Below are 16680 nucleotides of genomic sequence, written 5' to 3'. Positions count from 1 at the left end.
ATGTTGTTATCTGTGACCGCCTGTTGCTATGCAATCCGTGACACGTTCGTCCGATAATTCTTCGCTCCGAGATGTACATATACACGCACGTACGTTGAGCAACTGGGGTATGGGGTGGATATACGCTCGGTTGGCAGCGTGGCCGGTGCCTCGTGTCGCGATAGGAGGAGACGGCCGTGGCCTTGGTATTTCGGACTTCGAAACTCTGATGGATTCAAGTGTCAGGGTTGGCACATGATTAGATTTGGGGAGAATGTTCTGAACGTGTTCTTTCACGCGTTTGGTCTTGTCTGTGCTTACCCCAATTTCGCGTCATGATCCCTTTTCCTCCCATGTCTCGGCACGGGGTGCGACTCCAATCCGAGGGCTCCATGGGTTGCTTCTATCTGCCTAATTTAACGGGCCGGTAACGACCGTCGCAACGAGCACTCCGAAAGGATCGATATTCCGCAAGGATGATACATTCGGCCCTTTAAAGACCATCTTTCGGCACATGTCCAACGACCTCAAGCCGGAGTCAATCAATAGTGCAAGAGATGGAATTGAGTCCAAATAGTCACATCGTGTTCGTCAGCAACCTTGGAGGCTGTCCAATCATGGCCTTGTTCTATTGTCAGCAGTTCAATTACAACGGCAGTTCTGGACGTGCACCCAGGGCTATCCAATATATCTTGGTTTCGGGTGCACTGGACTACCATTTTCCGTCCCATGGAGACCGTTCGCCAAACGCAAGTCAGATCTCCTCATCGGCCCTTTGTGTCGTAGACCATATTTCCGGATGGTCGGAGCATTGCCATGTCTGCCTGCGTATGTTGCGCCTGCCCCACAGAACGAGACGTTGGATGTCGTGGGGATCGTTGAAGCACTAGGTAAGTATGTTGGTGGGTCTTTGCGTTAACGACGACAGGCGTCAAAATGTCAGATCCACTTTGACGCACGACAAGTTGGTATACCCACTGTTTTGGGGTAGCGCACGGGCTTATCAGACGCTGGAAAGATGCTGAGCTCCAATCTTGTAAACCAATGCTTGATCCTCAAGCATATTGCCAAGGTATCTGAGGGGGTTTGCCTTGGAGCGGTCTGCGAGGTCGTCTAGACAAGACGCGAATACTACACCATACAATATCGCCGCCCAACCCTGAGCGCGGTTGCAAGTATCCTGAAGCCCTGAAAGTATACTACATGCACGAAGTTACATGCCATGTTCGAATCTTACCCAGGCTTTTTTCTTACCGCACCACCCTAGAAAGCGTATGGACCGTATGGACCATGTTACCGACGGGATCAGCGACAACAATGCCAGGATGAATCCGAGTGATGCCCAACGCAGGCGACATAGACGCATACGGATAATCCGCCGGGCATGCTTGAGAACGCGTCAAGGCCTCTTCCTTGTTCTTCATGGATGGGACAGATGGGCTCGGTAGGTGAGCTTTGAATAGAATGGCGCAACGAGTCAAATGTCGTGCAGCGGTGGTCTTGACAGGGCCCACTGTAATAACGCTCGTCATGAAAGCTTGATCAGCGTCTAAGCTGCCTGGTATTAGTGAGTAGTCCGTGTTGTAAGGTGTAGAATTTTTGTCAAAATCAGAAAAAAAAAGTGGTTCCTATTAACGTAATCCATTGCTTTGCAAAGCTTGAAACTGTCGTTGCTACAATACTTGTGATTTGAAGACTGTAGTCCATGAATGGAAACTTGTAGACTTTTACGTATTGGGGAGTCTTGAGCAGGCTGATAAAAGCAAGATGTATGACTAGATATTTTGTATAATTCAAGTGTTCGCTTAGACTAGCATACGAATGGAAGAGCGATGTAAACCAGTGAAGTGAAAACTTATTGCTGCTGTACCGTCCAAGGCAAATTTCAAGTTTGCTTTGCTCACCCTTCACTACTGTCGCCCTTTCCTCCGTTCAAAATTCTTCCTGCATGCCACTATCTATCACTCTCCTTTTCTTCTAAGCTATATTTCATATTCGCCGTATATCCTCTGTGTCATATTTTGATGTTCTTAAACTCTTCAAAAACTGTATATGCAGCCTCGATAACTCATGCTGGAATTCCAGCACCCATTTCTAACACTGGGCTACAACATGTGTAATCTACCTCTTAGACACTCTGCGGGGAATGAATGACAATACCTTGTCACATGTACGGCTGTGAATCTGCGAGCTACGACTGCCTGGCGACTTGCCCAGAAGCACTGTCGCACGAAATTCTGATCACAATGTGCTACCGTCGGCCTATCTCGAGAACTCATAGAAACGAACAAACGTATCTGGCCTATACTAAAGTACCTCTTCCTTCTAAACGATAGTCTTCTCGTTGTACATGTCATAACATCAAAAGGCGGCCTACCTTCACTTGGGAAAACAGCAGAAAAGCGAGGCAGTAGCGACAACGCATCGATACACTCCTGCCCTTCCACGAACTTCACATCCTTACTTCAACCCTCTATACTATCCTCACAGTATCACAGCTCAGCCCTACGGCACAAATTACATGTCTAGGCCTCACTACGTAGAATCCCATCGCCACTACTCCTACTTCGAAGCATCGTTTCCACCACCAAACACTTCCTTCCGACCCATACAAACACGCACTTGGACGCACACCAGCCCGGCGCGAATACCACAGTACAACTACCCACCATACAAGAACGGTTCCAAGAAGGCGGCAGTCAAACACGTACACTTCGACCTGCCTGACTCGCGGCAAAGCACAGTCAAGATAGCCATCGAACAAAGACAACAAGACATGCAACTGCAAACCCCAAAGCAGCAAGAGAGAAACGAACGACCAGCTTTATACCGCCAACCAACCCCATTACCTCACAGACACGAGCAACACACCTCAAGACCGTCCTACCCACCACCCCCATACAATCACCCCAACCACCAGCAGTACCACCAACACCACCACCAACAATTCAACAACACCCTCCCTATCACCCTCCCCCATCCCCGCCCAACAATCTACATAATCTCCTACTCCACAGCCATCACCCGCACCGAATCCGCCACCCTCAGCCTCCTCGCATCCCAAGTCCCTCTCCGGCACCCGCCAATCCCCCACCTCTACACCATCGACGCACGCAACATACAACCTCCTTCCCCCTCCCTCTGCGCCCGCTACTCCGGCCTCGCACCTCTAATCCAAGACATCGTCATGCAAGATTTAGCCGCGCAGAAGGCGGTCGAGACGGCGGTTGGGGAGTTATTGCTGCGGTTTGGAAATGGCGAGCAGAGGGGGAGAGAGGTTAGTATGAGTGTTTGCTGTCGTGCGGGGACGCATCGCAGTGTGGCGATTGCGGAGCGGGTTGCGCAGTGTGTTAAGTGGGAGGTGGGCAGGACGGGGGGTGCGGAGGGGGTTAGGGTTGTGTGTAGGCATGTTCATCGGGTTAAGGGGAGGGGGGATCCTTTTTGAGAGAGAGAGAGAGAGAGGGTTTGTGTTGCTGTTTCTTGTCTTCTTGTCCTTGGTGAATACAATTAGAGTGGTTGGTGATTGTCAGTGACAATAGCTCGTGAGGCTGCTTTGTACATATGGTTAGCGTAGTCATGTATAAGAAAGTCAGTGCTTGGTACTCCTTAATTGATGACATTGAACTCCGGTATTGATTCTTGTTACATGATGACAAAAACATTGCGACATACGCTCACTTTCTAACAATACTGAACCGCGCTCGAAGCTAACCTCCAGTGCTTCGATCCCACATCTTTTCTTTCCTCTTCATATCATAACATTGCACATGCTCGTACACACCTGTCCCTTCTTCTTCTATTTTGAACTCCTTTACGCCGTCTTCTTCTTGCCAATGCTAGTATCGATGCTGCCCAAGACCCATGTAACAGCAAACACAGCAAACATGCCTAGAGTAATGACAATAGGCTTCCTGTATCCCGCAATCCAGGGATAGTCATAAGTGACAATGACATCACGGCCCCTGAACTCATCTACCAAGTTGATAGATGTCAAAGTCAGTGCAGTGCGGCCCAGAGTATCCATAAAGGTCTTGTGTAGCGTGACCTCGTCGGCTACAACAGGAACAGCGGTCGAAAACTTGACATTGGTAGCGCCCTCGGGGAGGATGATGCGTAGGCTGACGCGACCGTAGGAAATGCCCTCGGCAGCGCGGGGGCCCTCGAGGAAAGGAACCTTGAGCACATACGTATCGCCAGTCGAGAGCTTGCGCAGGTACGTGGACAGATCGGCGTTCCAACCAACACGGAAACTGTACTTCCAGGTTCCGAAGATGGGGTACCTGGGCTTCAACTCCAACAATGCCTCCTTGTTGCCAGGGCGGAACCTGGAGGTAGAGACGTTACCGATGTCGTCGGTGAAGTAGGGGTCGACAGATCCAGGAGCCAGAGGGAGGTTAAGACCCTTGACAGCGAAAGTAGGTGGGTTCATGTAAGATTGCCTCTGCCACTCAACGCGCGAAAAGTGGTTCTTGAGTCCGGCGCCCTGGTTCTCGAGCCAGTACCTCTCCTCAAAAGCCAAGTTACCGCCCCAATGCGAGACTTCGACATCGCGCTCCAGGCGCGTGGCGTGCGTCACGGGCTTTGTGAATTCGTAGCGCACGCTTACGGGCTGCTGAGCGCCAGCTGGCACATTGTTGTAAACTCCATATGTGAAGGTGGAGCCCTGTTTCTGTGGGTCGGCCTTGTTCTCGTCATTGAGCTCGGCGGGGAGAGTGGTGTAGTCTGGCACATCGTTGTTGGGGAACTTGACCTTGGTGCGCTGCTTCTCGGTCAGGTAGGCGGAGGGTGCGTATGCGCTAAAGTCGTATTGCAGGTACTGCTTCGCTGTCTGGGGGAGTTGGGCAGGGACCGGCTTGAGGGAGGAGAGAATTGAGTAGGAGATGCTGAGTGTCTGCTGGGCGTTGGGTGCGAGAGGTTCCGGAAGGTGGATCTTGTAGAACTCAACCGAGCTGTTCCAGTTAGTCCCAGTGCTGTGCATACCCATTACACGATCTATACACACCTTTCCGCATCAAAGCCAACAATATCAACCTTAAAGGTGCCCTTCTCAGCCGCCTTCTTGTCCCTCACCTCGAGCCCGCCGACCTTTGACAGCAGGGTTGAGTCGAAGGGGAGATAGTATTCCGACTGCGCCTTTGAATCAATGTTTTGAATAATGACATTGATCGTCTCCCTGGGGTAGGCCTTGTCGAGATTGGTGGTGCGGACTAGATTGGCATTCTTGAATACCTGGGGTGGTGCGAAGGTGCTGGGGAGCACTTGCTTGGACAGCAGTGGTTCGGAGAGGTTTAATTCGGCAGCGGCGAAGGTTGCCAGAGCTGCTATGCAGCTTGCGAGGGAGATGGGCCTCATTGCGAATAGCAGTCAAGCTATCCCGTCATGTGCGAGGTTGGTGTTTGTCGACGGCTCACATGCGGCTATGCTATTGCGTCGTGTTCTCTTCGGAGTTGGCTGGCACCTCCGCGTCTGTGCGTGAACACCCATAGTTCCACCACCCCTCTATGCCTGGCTCCTCCACAAACGCCCCTCGACAACACCACAATGCGCCTGTTGGCAACCTCAATTAGGCGGCCCCGCATAGCCGCCACATCTGCTGTCATAGCTAGAGCATCGGGGAGGCGTCACCTGACCAACAATGGCTTTTTCCGTGTCTCAGATGAGGTGCGAGAAGCACTGAATTCAAACAAGCCCGTAGTCGCCCTGGAGACGACCATCTACACGCACGGTGAGGGCGCATGTTAATGGCACATATGCACGTGACATTAACTAATTGCCTGTGCAGGCTTCCCATACCCTGAAAATGTAGCCCTGGCCTCCCTCCTCGAAAGTGTAGTCCGGACCAACGGTGCCGTCCCGGCCACAATAGGCATTTTGGATGGTGTAGCGCGCGTCGGTTTGGATCCAGAGGAGCTCATAAGACTGGCTTCTTCTGCTGGACAGGCAAATACGCTGAAGCTCTCACGTCGTGACCTCGGCTATGTGTGCGGCACGCGACTCACCAACAAGTCCTTCAATGGTGGCACCACCATATCTGGCACTATGTTGCTGGCACACCTCGCTGGTATCAAGATATTCGGAACAGGCGGCCTTGGTGGTGTCCACCGCGGCGCCGAGTCGAGCATGGACATCTCCGCTGATTTGACGGAACTTGGAAGAACACCAGTCACGGTCGTCTCCAGCGGCTGCAAGAGTTTCCTTGACATACCGCGAACAATCGAGTATCTTGAAACCGAGGGCGTGGGAGTGGGTACATTTGCCGATGGACGCACAGGGAAGGTGGACTTTCCTGCCTTTTGGTCCAGAGACAGCGGAGTCAAGAGCCCGGTGACTATTGCGGATGAGATTGAAGCTGCTGCTGTCATACGTGAGTATCCACTGTCCTCCGATGATCCTTTCTAACGCCAATCAGATGCGCAACACACTCTCCAAATCTCATCCGGCCTCCTTTTTGCCAACCCTGTTCCTACAGAGTTTGCTATACCCAAAGAAGAAATGGACGTGGTTATCGAAGAGGCCTTGCGACAAGCCAACGCTGCAAACATCTCAGGCAAAGACAACACACCGTTTGTACTCGCCAAAATCAAGGAGCTTACCAAGGGCAAGAGCATTCCTGCCAACAGGGCACTCATTGAGTCCAACGTCAAGCGAGCAGCCATTGTAGCACGGGAACTCGCCATTCTAGAAGCAAAGCAACAAGAAGCCCAAGGGTGAGCCAGCACTCTGGTAGCTCAATAGTAAACTGGCGCTGATGTAAGTATCCTAGACGTACTTCTTCTTACTTCACACCCGTTCAGTCCAGCCCGGCCTCTACCGCTCAAGAGCGGCTGCACAATGCATCTCTATCGCCTTCTGAGCCTCCTTCTACACCTGCTACCAGTATCTCGTCTCAGTCCGAACAACAGCAAGCTGCCGACATCATTGTGGCAGGCGCTCTCGCAGTAGACTTTTCATGTGATTTTGCTCCTTTAACACCTTCAGCCAGTCAGATAGATCCACTACCACATACGTCAAACCCTGCTGTTATTACCCAAACACTTGGAGGTGTAGCTCACAATATTGCCAAAGCTTCTCATCTGCTCGGCTCGTCCGTTCGATTGCACAGCGCTGTGGGTGACGATCTAAGTGGCCGCGCAGCCGTCAGCCAACTACAAGAAGAAGGCATGTCAATCTCTGGCATTGAGACGATGCCTGCACCTTCCAGGACGGCACAATATGTTGCAATTAACAATACAAACAAGGATCTTGCCATGGCCATGGCAGACATGTCTATCTTAGAGACTATACCCAACGACACCATTCGCCAGCTAGCCAACACCGTGTTCGATGACCTCTCCAGCCCACCCAAAGCTTTTGTCGCAGATGCAAATTGGTCCTCAGCCGCCTTGCATACCTGGCTCCAAACTGCTCGTCAAGCAAACACAATCACTATCTTTGAGCCAGTCTCTACCGCTAAAGCGTTACGAATCTTTCCGCAAAAAGCTGCCCCCACTGTTTTCCCCATCCCTCTCGTAGACATCACAACACCAAACACGTACGAACTCAGTGCTCTGCACGACCACGCACACCAGTCCGGCTACTTTGACAGTCCTGAGTGGTTTAGTGTCATCGACGCACTGGGTATTCCCAATGGCGGCCTCCGTGTCCCCCTGGCCGTCACTGTAGGCAGTGACGTAGTCGACCAAGGCATCCCCCAGCAAGCGATCAAGCTGCTTCCTTTCTTCCCCACTATATTGACCAAACTCGGACCTCAAGGCGTCCTCATGACCAAACTTCTTGCCGCTGACGCACCCGAACTACACTCTGAGGCTGAGCGCCAGTTTGTACTCGCACGCAACAGTGCGCCGTCCAGTGCGCCAAATGCGCAATCAAGTGTTGCAGGGCTGTATGTGAGACTGTTCCCTGTGGAAAAGGTCCTCTCGCCCGAAGAAGTAGTTAGTGTAAATGGCATCGGAGATACGTTTTGCGGGGCTCTGGCCCACGGTCTTAGCCAGGGTAGGCGAGTCCAAGACGTGGTAGGTTTTGCACAGAGAGCTGCAGCATTGAGTCTGAAGAGTCGCGAGGCAGTTAGCGGCGAGTTGAAAGGATTGAGAGGTTCACTGGCAAATATTTGATCTCCACTTGCTCATTATTTTACTACAAAAGGGATGAAAGTATAGCAGACTCTGTATTTATATGTATGTTATTCGTTGAAAAAACCGTGTTGTTCCGTTGGTACTCCAAGTCCCTAAGAATATCATGTCATTTCCACCTAATCCGTAGGATTCATGACACGCACATACACGTTCAAGGAATAAGAATGAACTACATGCTTCCTCTCTTTCTCGCACTCTCTTACTATCACACACATACACAGCATACACACAGAAAAGCCGCAGATGACCAAAAGTTTAACAGAAAAAAAAAGAGGTGTACACACAGACAGACAGATAGGCATGGTAGCATAGAAGCCCACCTTCTCATGATCCCCCCACCCCTTTCCAAGTCACCATGCACACAAGAGAAATGACGAAATAAGCCTCGAAGGCTGGCCAGCCGAAACACAAAAAAACTCCAAAAAGAACCCCCCTTTCCAAAAAAACGCCATGGGCCCCGTTTATTCCTTCAGGTCCAGATTTCACCATGTAGCGGTGGGTTAACAATGATGATGATGACGGTAATGGCATTGCTATGTAAGTTTATCTTTTGGTAAACCGACAAACCTCCAGGGCGGGATGTGTGGGTGTGTGCACGTGTACGTATACGTGTGCGCGTAGTGGAAAGGTTATGATACAGAGAGAGAGAGAGAGCCCTGGATCCGCGTCTCGTGACCGCCTAAGACGCCGACGTTATAAATAGCAAAGAAGGGGGACAGACATGTGACTGATCGATTAGGATACGATAAGAGTATTTGCAGAAAAAAGGGGGTTATGACTGATCATGGTCATGGCATACCCGTGTGTCGTTGACGTCGCGTTCTCCTTTTGGTCCAGACCGCGTGTGCTGGCGTAACAATGATATGCGTGAAGTGTCCAATGTTTGAAACTTATGAGGGCGCCATTCCCTCGATAGCCCCTCGTTCAAACTCTGCTAGCCTCTGCAGCTTGGCTTCTAGTTCAGCAAAGATGTCTCCCATGTGGCAAGCCTGTTGGAGCAGGGGTGCACCGCCAAATGGCCTCATCCGATGACGCAGGAAAAGCGTATTTACACAAGACTGTGAGTTCAGTTAGCATTTCAACATCCAGCCACGAGAATGCCTAGAAACTTACCTCGATTCTAGAAATTTGATGCTCCACAAAGTTTACCAAGAACCGATCTGTGATTTCCCCGCCCCGACTCTTCATCCTCTCCAACAGGGCAGTCTCAGGAGGCTTCAACTCAGAACATCCTGGACTCTCAAGAGAACTGCAGAGCATCTCGAGACGAAGACTGATATTCCAAAGATCCCAGACATCTTCAGTGTCAATAGTAAGCTGACTACCAGCCATCTTTTGCCCAACTGTGGCTTCGGCTTTGGGATCGGCGGGCTTTGCATCCGTCTGTCGTTGAACGGTGAGACGGCTGGCAAGCGAGTGTGGGTACATGAGGTAGATGTATTCCGGATTTTCGAGACCTTTGAGGCGACGTTCGCCCAGGTCTTTGACCTCGAAACCTTGGCTACTAAGGGAGCGCAATTCGGAACGAATCATCTGGCTGTTCAGATCGTCGCCGTAGGCTTCTTCGGAACCTGCCGAATTGTTGCGGTCTCCCTCGATGTGCGTCTCGAGCAGGCGTTGGATCTCGGCAATGAAATCAGATGAGACAGTGATCTGACCTCCATCGGCGACTGACGAGATACGCGAGGCGCGATTGACCATGGGTCCAAAGTAGTCCATGCGCTTGGTGACAGGATCGACTTCGCACACTGGGGTACCCCAATGGATACCCATACGCACTGAGAGACCTCGGAAGATGACATTACCATCAGCGTCGACCACCTCTTGTCCGTTCACACTGTTGAGTATTTCCTGAGGCCATTGAACCTCGAGCAACTGGCTCTGGATAGTAAAACACCAGAGCAGTGCCGAGGTGACGGTGCGGAAAGCAACCATGAAGGCATCACCTTCCGTCTTGACTTCATAACCACCAATGATACGTAGCTGTCGGCGCATGAGTTCGTTGTGCATCTTGATAGCGGATCGCATGGCAATTGGGTACGTCTCCCATAGTATTGTCGAGTTCTTGATATCAGTGAAGACCAAGCTGACTTCTCCTGTTGGGGCGTCCACTTCATTGTCGAGACGCGCCAGTTTGGAATCGCCAACAAGATTGCCCTTCTTTCCACGTCTACGGGATGCGCCCCAATCAGGATCAGCACCAGGAGCAGGAATCAAAGACATGCTTTGAGTGCGGTACCGGGCACGTTGTTTGCTCTTAAGGTCGCTGACTCCGAGCAACATGACCATGATCTTGTTCGTAGCGCCAAATGCAATCGCCAGATCACGGAGTTTCTGTGCAGCTACCATGAGATCATTGCGCTCGGATCGTGCCACATCGACGGCGAAATCTGGCGTAAGATATTCCCAGAGCTCTCGGGAAGCAACCAAGACCATTTCATCGGTATCTCCTAGAGTCATATTGAGGATGTGAGGTGATGCAATGACTGAAGGCGACATTTGCACATATCCAAAGGCTCTTGAAACCTCAAGGACGTCGTTAAGCTTGCCCTGTCGCGACACGAAACCTCCAGCCTCTCGTATTCTTGACCTTTCTCCAGGCTCTGCGGGATCATGTTTGCGTGTGAGGATTTTGTGTCCTCCTTCAGATCGGATCAAGAGTGCCTGCGCATCGCCGACATTGGATATGTAAAGCTCCATTTCTTTCAGGAACAGTACAGTTGCCACACTTCCTGAAGTCAGATCATCGTCGCTGAGCTCAGGTACCGAACTGCGTTGTTGAGTTGGTGACGCAAAGGCGTTCTTATCGAGTGCTTGGCTGGCGGCGGTAGCCAGTTCTTTGTTGAGACCTAGGTAGGTCCGTCGCAAAGCATCCGAGGGAGTTTCTTGCGGCCGTAAACGCTCCAACTCGTCGGCGAACCGATTCTTGAAGTTGTCGTACAAGTACTTTGCGATTTTAGCACCGCCTCCAGCAAGCGGTTGTGCGTCGAACATTCCCAACAGTTGTTCATCATCATGACTTCGGAAGCGGGGCACAACCATATCCATAGTCGAGATGTGCTCATTGCGACCCAGAGAATCCGCCATACCATACGCCATTGTACCGACAGCCGAGCCTGCTGTACGGACTCTTCGGTCCTCTGATTGCTCTGGAACTGAGGGTACCATCATCGTAACATCCATGAGACCAAGCACTCGTAGATTGATCAGAGAACTGAAATCTGTAAGATCACGCCCTTCGCGCATGCTCGAACCACTGCCGCTGTACGATCCACTGGGCTTGATCTCCAAGCGTTTGTTGCCAGACAAATTCAGGTACCGAAGCTTGTGGTTCCAGTTCCAATTCCAGTCGTATGGCCAATTTGACACGTTGTACTTGAGCGAATTGCTCGCGACATCGAGAACAGCCAGTTGCGCAACCTTGCCGAGTTCCGCAGGCAGAACCTGAAATTTGTTATTGTTGATATGGAGCACTTTGAGTGAGCCGACTTCTTCAAGGTCCTCTGCTGGCAAAGATGTGAGATCATTGCCAGATAGATACAGCTCAGTGAGATGTTGCCATCTACGAATAGTACGGGGCGGTATGTCGTAAATGAGATTGTAGCCCAGATTTACAATCCGCAGCTCAGGCAGAAGGCACAACTCATCAAAGACGTCGTCGTTGAGGCGGTTGTCAGCCAGAAACACGTGTCTAAGGGAGCCTGCGAAAGTGGTCACCATGCGACTGCTTAGACTAGAATCTTTGCGGGACATAGGAGTTACAGTTCCCTCGGTTGGCGCACGAGAGGCTGTGGATGGCTTGCGTGTGGTACTCGTTGAGTTGTAAGAATTCATGGATCCTGTTCGATTTGAAGGGGCAGGTGAACTAGCAACGGTGAGCCCACCTGACGCCTGGCTAGGACGACGATTCTGGAAATCTTCCAGCTTGCCTAATTCCTCGAAACTTGGAGTAGCCTTCAAGGCATGTGTATTTGTAGGTCCATCTGTTTGGGCCTGCTCACCATTGGTTACTTGAGGAGGCGCCGCACCTGGCTTGGGGAATGCATCAAGAACGTTTGACGATACGTTGAGTGTCTCCAGCCGACGTGCGTACCAAAGCTCCTGAGGAAGTACGCTGAGGTTGTTCTCACGCACATCCAGATAACGAAGTTCGACAAGCCGCCCAATCTCTGCAGGTAAGACGTCGAGCGAGTTTCGAGCAATACTCAAATGCTCTAGTTTGTACAGCTTGCCGATGTTTTTTGATATGGATGTGAAGTGATTCTTGTCTAGGATCAGCTTGGTGAGTCCTGTGAGTTTGGAAAAGAGATCGTCAGGTAGCTGAGCTAGTTTTGCAGATGCAAGGTTGAGTACAGATAAGGACGGCGTTGGTTGTGTGAGACCAAACCGTGTCACGGGGTTGTGATTCATATGAAGCACTCGAATCTTGGGGAAGTAGCCCTCGAAGGCCGAGATTGAGTTGTGACCTATCATGAGGTATTCCAACCGCGGCAGTTGGGACATGACATCCATGCTGTCAAGCGCATTGAATCGCAGGTCGATTTCTCGAAGGTTGACCAGGTTGCTGAGCCCTGGCGGAAAACTGCCGGTCAACTTGTTGTTCGTCGCCCAGAGTCTCTCCAGACAGGTCAGTTGACCTATCTTGGGCAAGCTGGAGATTGAGTTGAAGCTGATGTCGAGATCGACGAGTGTGCGCACTTCACACAAAAAGTCGGGGAATTCGTTCAACGAGTTGGAGCTCAGGTTCAGACTGCGAAGTGCACGGTACTGTCCAAAGTAGGGTGGTAGCCGGGTTAGCCAGTTATTGGAGAGTCGAAGACCTTGCAAGCTTTGCAGTTTGTACAACTCAGCCCGGTCGAGTGACTGCAGCCGGTTGTTCGAGATATCCAACATGGTCAAGCGGCTGGCGAGGCTAAGACTAGGAGGTAGTCGTCTGGCATCGTTGCTGGTGTACTTGATCTCTCTCAGGTTGGTGCAAGCAAGGATAAAGTCTCTGGGGACATCCAATGATAGGTTACGGGAAAGATTGAGTGATATTATCTCGGTCGCCTTCTGGTACAAGGTGATAGGAATGGTAATCAAATTGCGGCCTTGGAGGTCAACGTGGGTGAACTTTTGCATCTTGCTGAAACCAGGGTCCCGTTCCAGACTCGAGTATCCGCTCATCTTGGCAGGAAGGAAAGTGAATCTGCAGAGATAGCTATTGTCCTCTCGGCCAACATCTTCTAGACGATCCTTATCCGTATATCCGGCTAGCTCTAGGAGCCGTTTCTGTATGAGCAGCGGGCGTTCATTACTGTCTAGCTGTCGCGAAGTGTCGTGCTTACGCATCACGATGTGGTAATTGTCCAGTTCGTCTTGCAATACCGTCTTTTTCCCTAGTATTTGAATAATCTCTTGCACAGTAGTGTTGAGGGTGGCCGACAGCGTTGCAAAGGTTGAGTCAACTCTGAAAATGCGCAAACAGTACGTCTTGTTGTCGTGCTCTTCTTTTGAAGGCGTGGGAATGTCCTCGACATCGGCCGGTTTCTCCACCTCGTCCTTTGTACGCTTCACAGCCCAGGAATCGGGTGCGTCCCAAGCCGCTGTACCGTCATCCTCGGGCGGGATCGCAATATCTTCACGCAGGGTAGGCTGTTTTTGTAATTCTCCAACAGGCGGTGTCATGGGCGGTTGCTGCTGTAGGTTAACGATACCCTCCATATCGTCGAGATTCCGGTCCAAGAAGAAGACGGCATCGTTGCCTGCTGTGCTAGCTATGTTTTCGTTGGGGTCCCGACCGGTTGGTTCCATCATGGGCGCGCGCTTCTCCTTCCTAAAAGTAGGCAGCCGGTGGTGAGGGGCCCGACCTCTCTGCTCCTTTATCGACTTGTCATCAGCGACACCGCTGGTGGCTGGGCGCTTGGCCATGTTCGCCTGTGGAGGTAGTTCTGGTCTGGTAAGTCGAGCGGGGGCAATACATGGGTTCAAGGAGGTGGCCGAGGCAGTCCCAGAAGACGTAAGGTTCTTAAGACTTTCTGACTGAACGTTGCGATCTGATTTGTCCTTGCCTCGCAATCGTGCAAAGAATCCATGGGCTGGCTTGCTGGCACTGGGTGATCGTTGTGCCATCCTATCATCCCGAGTCATGTCTGAGTATGAGCTTGGGGTAGGGCTTGATGGACGGCCCAAGAGACTCGACTTGGAAGCAAAGGCTGAGCTGAGGGCTGAGGGCTGGTTTGTACGAGCACTTGCCTCCTCGCGGCTGGTGGTGGGTCGCAGAGCATAGGACTGACTGTTGTCAGCTCGTCCATCTAGGAACTTGTTCTCTTCCTTGCTGCCTTTGTGTCGATGACTGGTGGTTCCCGGTAACCTTACGTGGAGTTTGTGATGTGATCGGCCAGACTTTGCTGAATGCTGTTCAGATGACCGGCGCCCCCCGCTCTCAGGCAAAGCAGACATGTCCTGTCAGGAGTTAGCGATGCAACGGCCAGGATTGGCGCGAGGTGACATAGGGTATGTGAAGGAGCGAGGGAGCAAAAGTTGTGGTAAAAAAAAAGGCAGGGCGTCTTTGCTTTGGCACTGGTTTCCGCAAGCTAATGTTGAGACTCACCTTTGGGTCTTGAAACTCCCATGGGGTGACTTCCGAGGACGCCTGCGGGGTGCGCGGGCGCGAACTGGTAGGCGACGTGGGTCGGGAGTGATGGCCACTGCCTATGGTGTTGTTGAGGGAGTTGCCGCGATTGCGCTGTCCACGGATGGATTGCGTGTCGGGTGCATATGGCATGTTCAAACTGGTATCCGAATTCTGGCGGCCATCAGCAGGAAAGTCCTCGCCAAACACGTTCTGGAGTCTTTTGTGGAATCCTCGGCCAATGCTCGACTTGGATCCGGTGCTACTGACAGTGGTGGCGCTGGCTACAGAGGGCCGTCGATCGTCTTTAAAGGGAAAGCCCATGCTGTCCTCGCGACTGCCGGTGCCTGGGCGGAAGCCGGGCGAGGACTGCGAAACATCTTCGTTGGAATCATTGAAGAAGCTGCTCCAGACCCCGTTGGCCATGCTGTTGCCGTTGGAGGCAGAGGACCAGGGTGTGGCTTGGGAAGTGGCGCTCGTAGCCGTGGGAGGGTTTCGTGATATGGCAGGCACTCTTCCCCCAGAGGTCTCCAGCACAGCCAGCTGTTTCCGATGTTCTCCGAAAGGGCTCATGGCCGCGCCGTCCCTATGGGAAGACTTCCATGGGCGATGCGAGGGGTCTTTGGGCGGCGGGGCTGGAGGGACGGTGCCGGGCGATATCTCGCTTTCCTTCTCAGCGCTAGACGAGGGCGTAAGCAATGGGGCCGGGACAGAGGTGAGGATGCCGGCTGGGCAGTGAGACGGGGAGGAAGGATGAGAGTCATGGCTGGGGAGGGAGACGGGCGGGCAGACGGGCGTGTGTGCGTATGTGTATTGCATCAGCGGGAATACGTACTTGGAATTGAGTGTTTTGTCCGTCTTGACCGTCACGGGAGTGCCCCTCAGCGAGCCCGCGCGTCCATAGGGCCGTATTGTGTCGCCAGAGCGCGAACTCCACGAGCTCTCCACCGAAGCATGACGGCCGACCGTCTCATTCCTCGTCATGGTCACGGCGGGGTGTGCAGCAGTATATGTGTCGCGCCAGGCCCGCGCAGATGCGGCGACGGTAGGCGGGTTGGGTGGCTGCTTGCGCAGAGGTGCCTAGGACGGCTGCTTCATCGAGGCGGGACAGCAGCTTGAGGTGTGCACATGGGCGGCGGCGGCAGAGACAAAGGCGGAGATGCAGGCGAGCCGGGGCAGGGCAGGGTAGGGCAGGGTGAGGCGAGGCGAGGCGAAGCAAAGAGCGCGACCAGCAGCGGTCAAGGGCCCAGCGGACAATGGGGGGGGGAGGGGGTTGGACGGGCGAGGGATGCGCGGTGGAGGGCGTGGATGGTAGGTGTGGGAGAGGGAGTGGGTGGGAGAGCGGGAGTGAGGGTGCGTATGTATGCAAGTATGTGTATGTGTGTGTGCGGTACGTGGGAGGGGGCTGCAAGGGGATGCGAAGGGCGGAAGAGAGAGAGAGAGAGACAGAGACAGAGAGAGCAGCAGTCGGGGATGGGTAAGCGTGGCGCTTCAATGCGAGGACAGGCGCAGGCGTTTAGGCGGGCGCGATGGATGGGATAGCGGAAGTGTGCAGCAGAGTGTTTCTCTATCTTGTGGTTTCTGAGAGAGTGTGTGCCACTCGCGGTGTCTATGTCTCTGCGTGGGCTGGTGGTGGACAATGGGGCACTGGGGCGGCGGGCAGTTGGCATTCGGCTCGGCATGGGCATGGGCATGGGCGCAGGCCCCACTCTGTATGGAGAGCGACATGCTCACCTGTTCTCGAGCAGCATTGCGCCACCTGCACGCCCTCGTCCACTGCCCTACCCTTCCCCTCCCCTCCCACCCTACCCACCCCCAAAGACACTACGGAGCCCTACCGAGCTGCCCGTCCAAGCAGCCCACCCCCGGCCTAGAACACCGCCCATCTTTGGCATGCGCGGGACTTTATCCTTATCCAGCAGCCCACCTCGACCGACTGCACTTGTGCATGGCTCC

At 52.8% G+C, this 16680-nt stretch overlaps 5 protein-coding genes across 5 annotated transcripts; 2 read left to right on the top strand and 3 right to left on the bottom strand.

The window, feature by feature from the left end:
* Nucleotides 1-2084: 2084 nt before the first annotated feature.
* COCVIDRAFT_94091 (hypothetical protein) lies at nucleotides 2085-2336 on the bottom strand (the record flags this gene model as incomplete). The annotated part of the gene is made up of 1 exon (XM_014703054.1): nucleotides 2085-2336. The coding sequence occupies one exon, from the start codon at nucleotides 2334-2336 to the stop codon at nucleotides 2085-2087; it is 252 nt and encodes an 83-aa protein (XP_014558540.1).
* Nucleotides 2337-2464: 128 nt separating this feature from the next.
* Nucleotides 2465-3424, top strand: COCVIDRAFT_94210 (hypothetical protein; the record flags this gene model as incomplete). The annotated part of the gene is made up of 1 exon (XM_014703053.1): nucleotides 2465-3424. A coding segment is annotated over one exon (960 nt), but the record flags the coding sequence as incomplete, so codon positions are not given.
* A 366-nt stretch (nucleotides 3425-3790) lies between these two features.
* Nucleotides 3791-5331, bottom strand: COCVIDRAFT_14326 (hypothetical protein; the record flags this gene model as incomplete). Its single annotated transcript, XM_014703011.1, has 2 exons — nucleotides 3791-4928; nucleotides 4982-5331. The coding sequence occupies 2 exons, from the start codon at nucleotides 5329-5331 to the stop codon at nucleotides 3791-3793; spliced, it is 1488 nt and encodes a 495-aa protein (XP_014558497.1).
* A 189-nt stretch (nucleotides 5332-5520) lies between these two features.
* On the top strand, nucleotides 5521-8090 carry COCVIDRAFT_36053 (hypothetical protein; the record flags this gene model as incomplete). Its single annotated transcript, XM_014703052.1, has 4 exons — nucleotides 5521-5704; nucleotides 5762-6343; nucleotides 6389-6686; nucleotides 6743-8090. The coding sequence occupies 4 exons, from the start codon at nucleotides 5521-5523 to the stop codon at nucleotides 8088-8090; spliced, it is 2412 nt and encodes an 803-aa protein (XP_014558538.1).
* Nucleotides 8091-9001: 911 nt separating this feature from the next.
* Nucleotides 9002-15708, bottom strand: COCVIDRAFT_36052 (hypothetical protein; the record flags this gene model as incomplete). The annotated part of the gene is made up of 4 exons (XM_014703051.1): nucleotides 9002-9169; nucleotides 9225-14555; nucleotides 14704-15403; nucleotides 15560-15708. 4 exons carry the CDS (start codon nucleotides 15706-15708, stop codon nucleotides 9002-9004), a joined length of 6348 nt encoding a protein of 2115 aa, XP_014558537.1.
* Nucleotides 15709-16680: the final 972 nt, after the last annotated feature.

This window comes from Bipolaris victoriae (assembly GCF_000527765.1).
Source record: "Bipolaris victoriae FI3 unplaced genomic scaffold scaffold_25, whole genome shotgun sequence".
Taxonomy (NCBI): domain Eukaryota; kingdom Fungi; phylum Ascomycota; class Dothideomycetes; order Pleosporales; family Pleosporaceae; genus Bipolaris; species Bipolaris victoriae.
The sequence above is the reverse complement of the archived record's forward strand: the minus strand, read 5'-3'. Positions and strand labels throughout refer to the sequence as shown.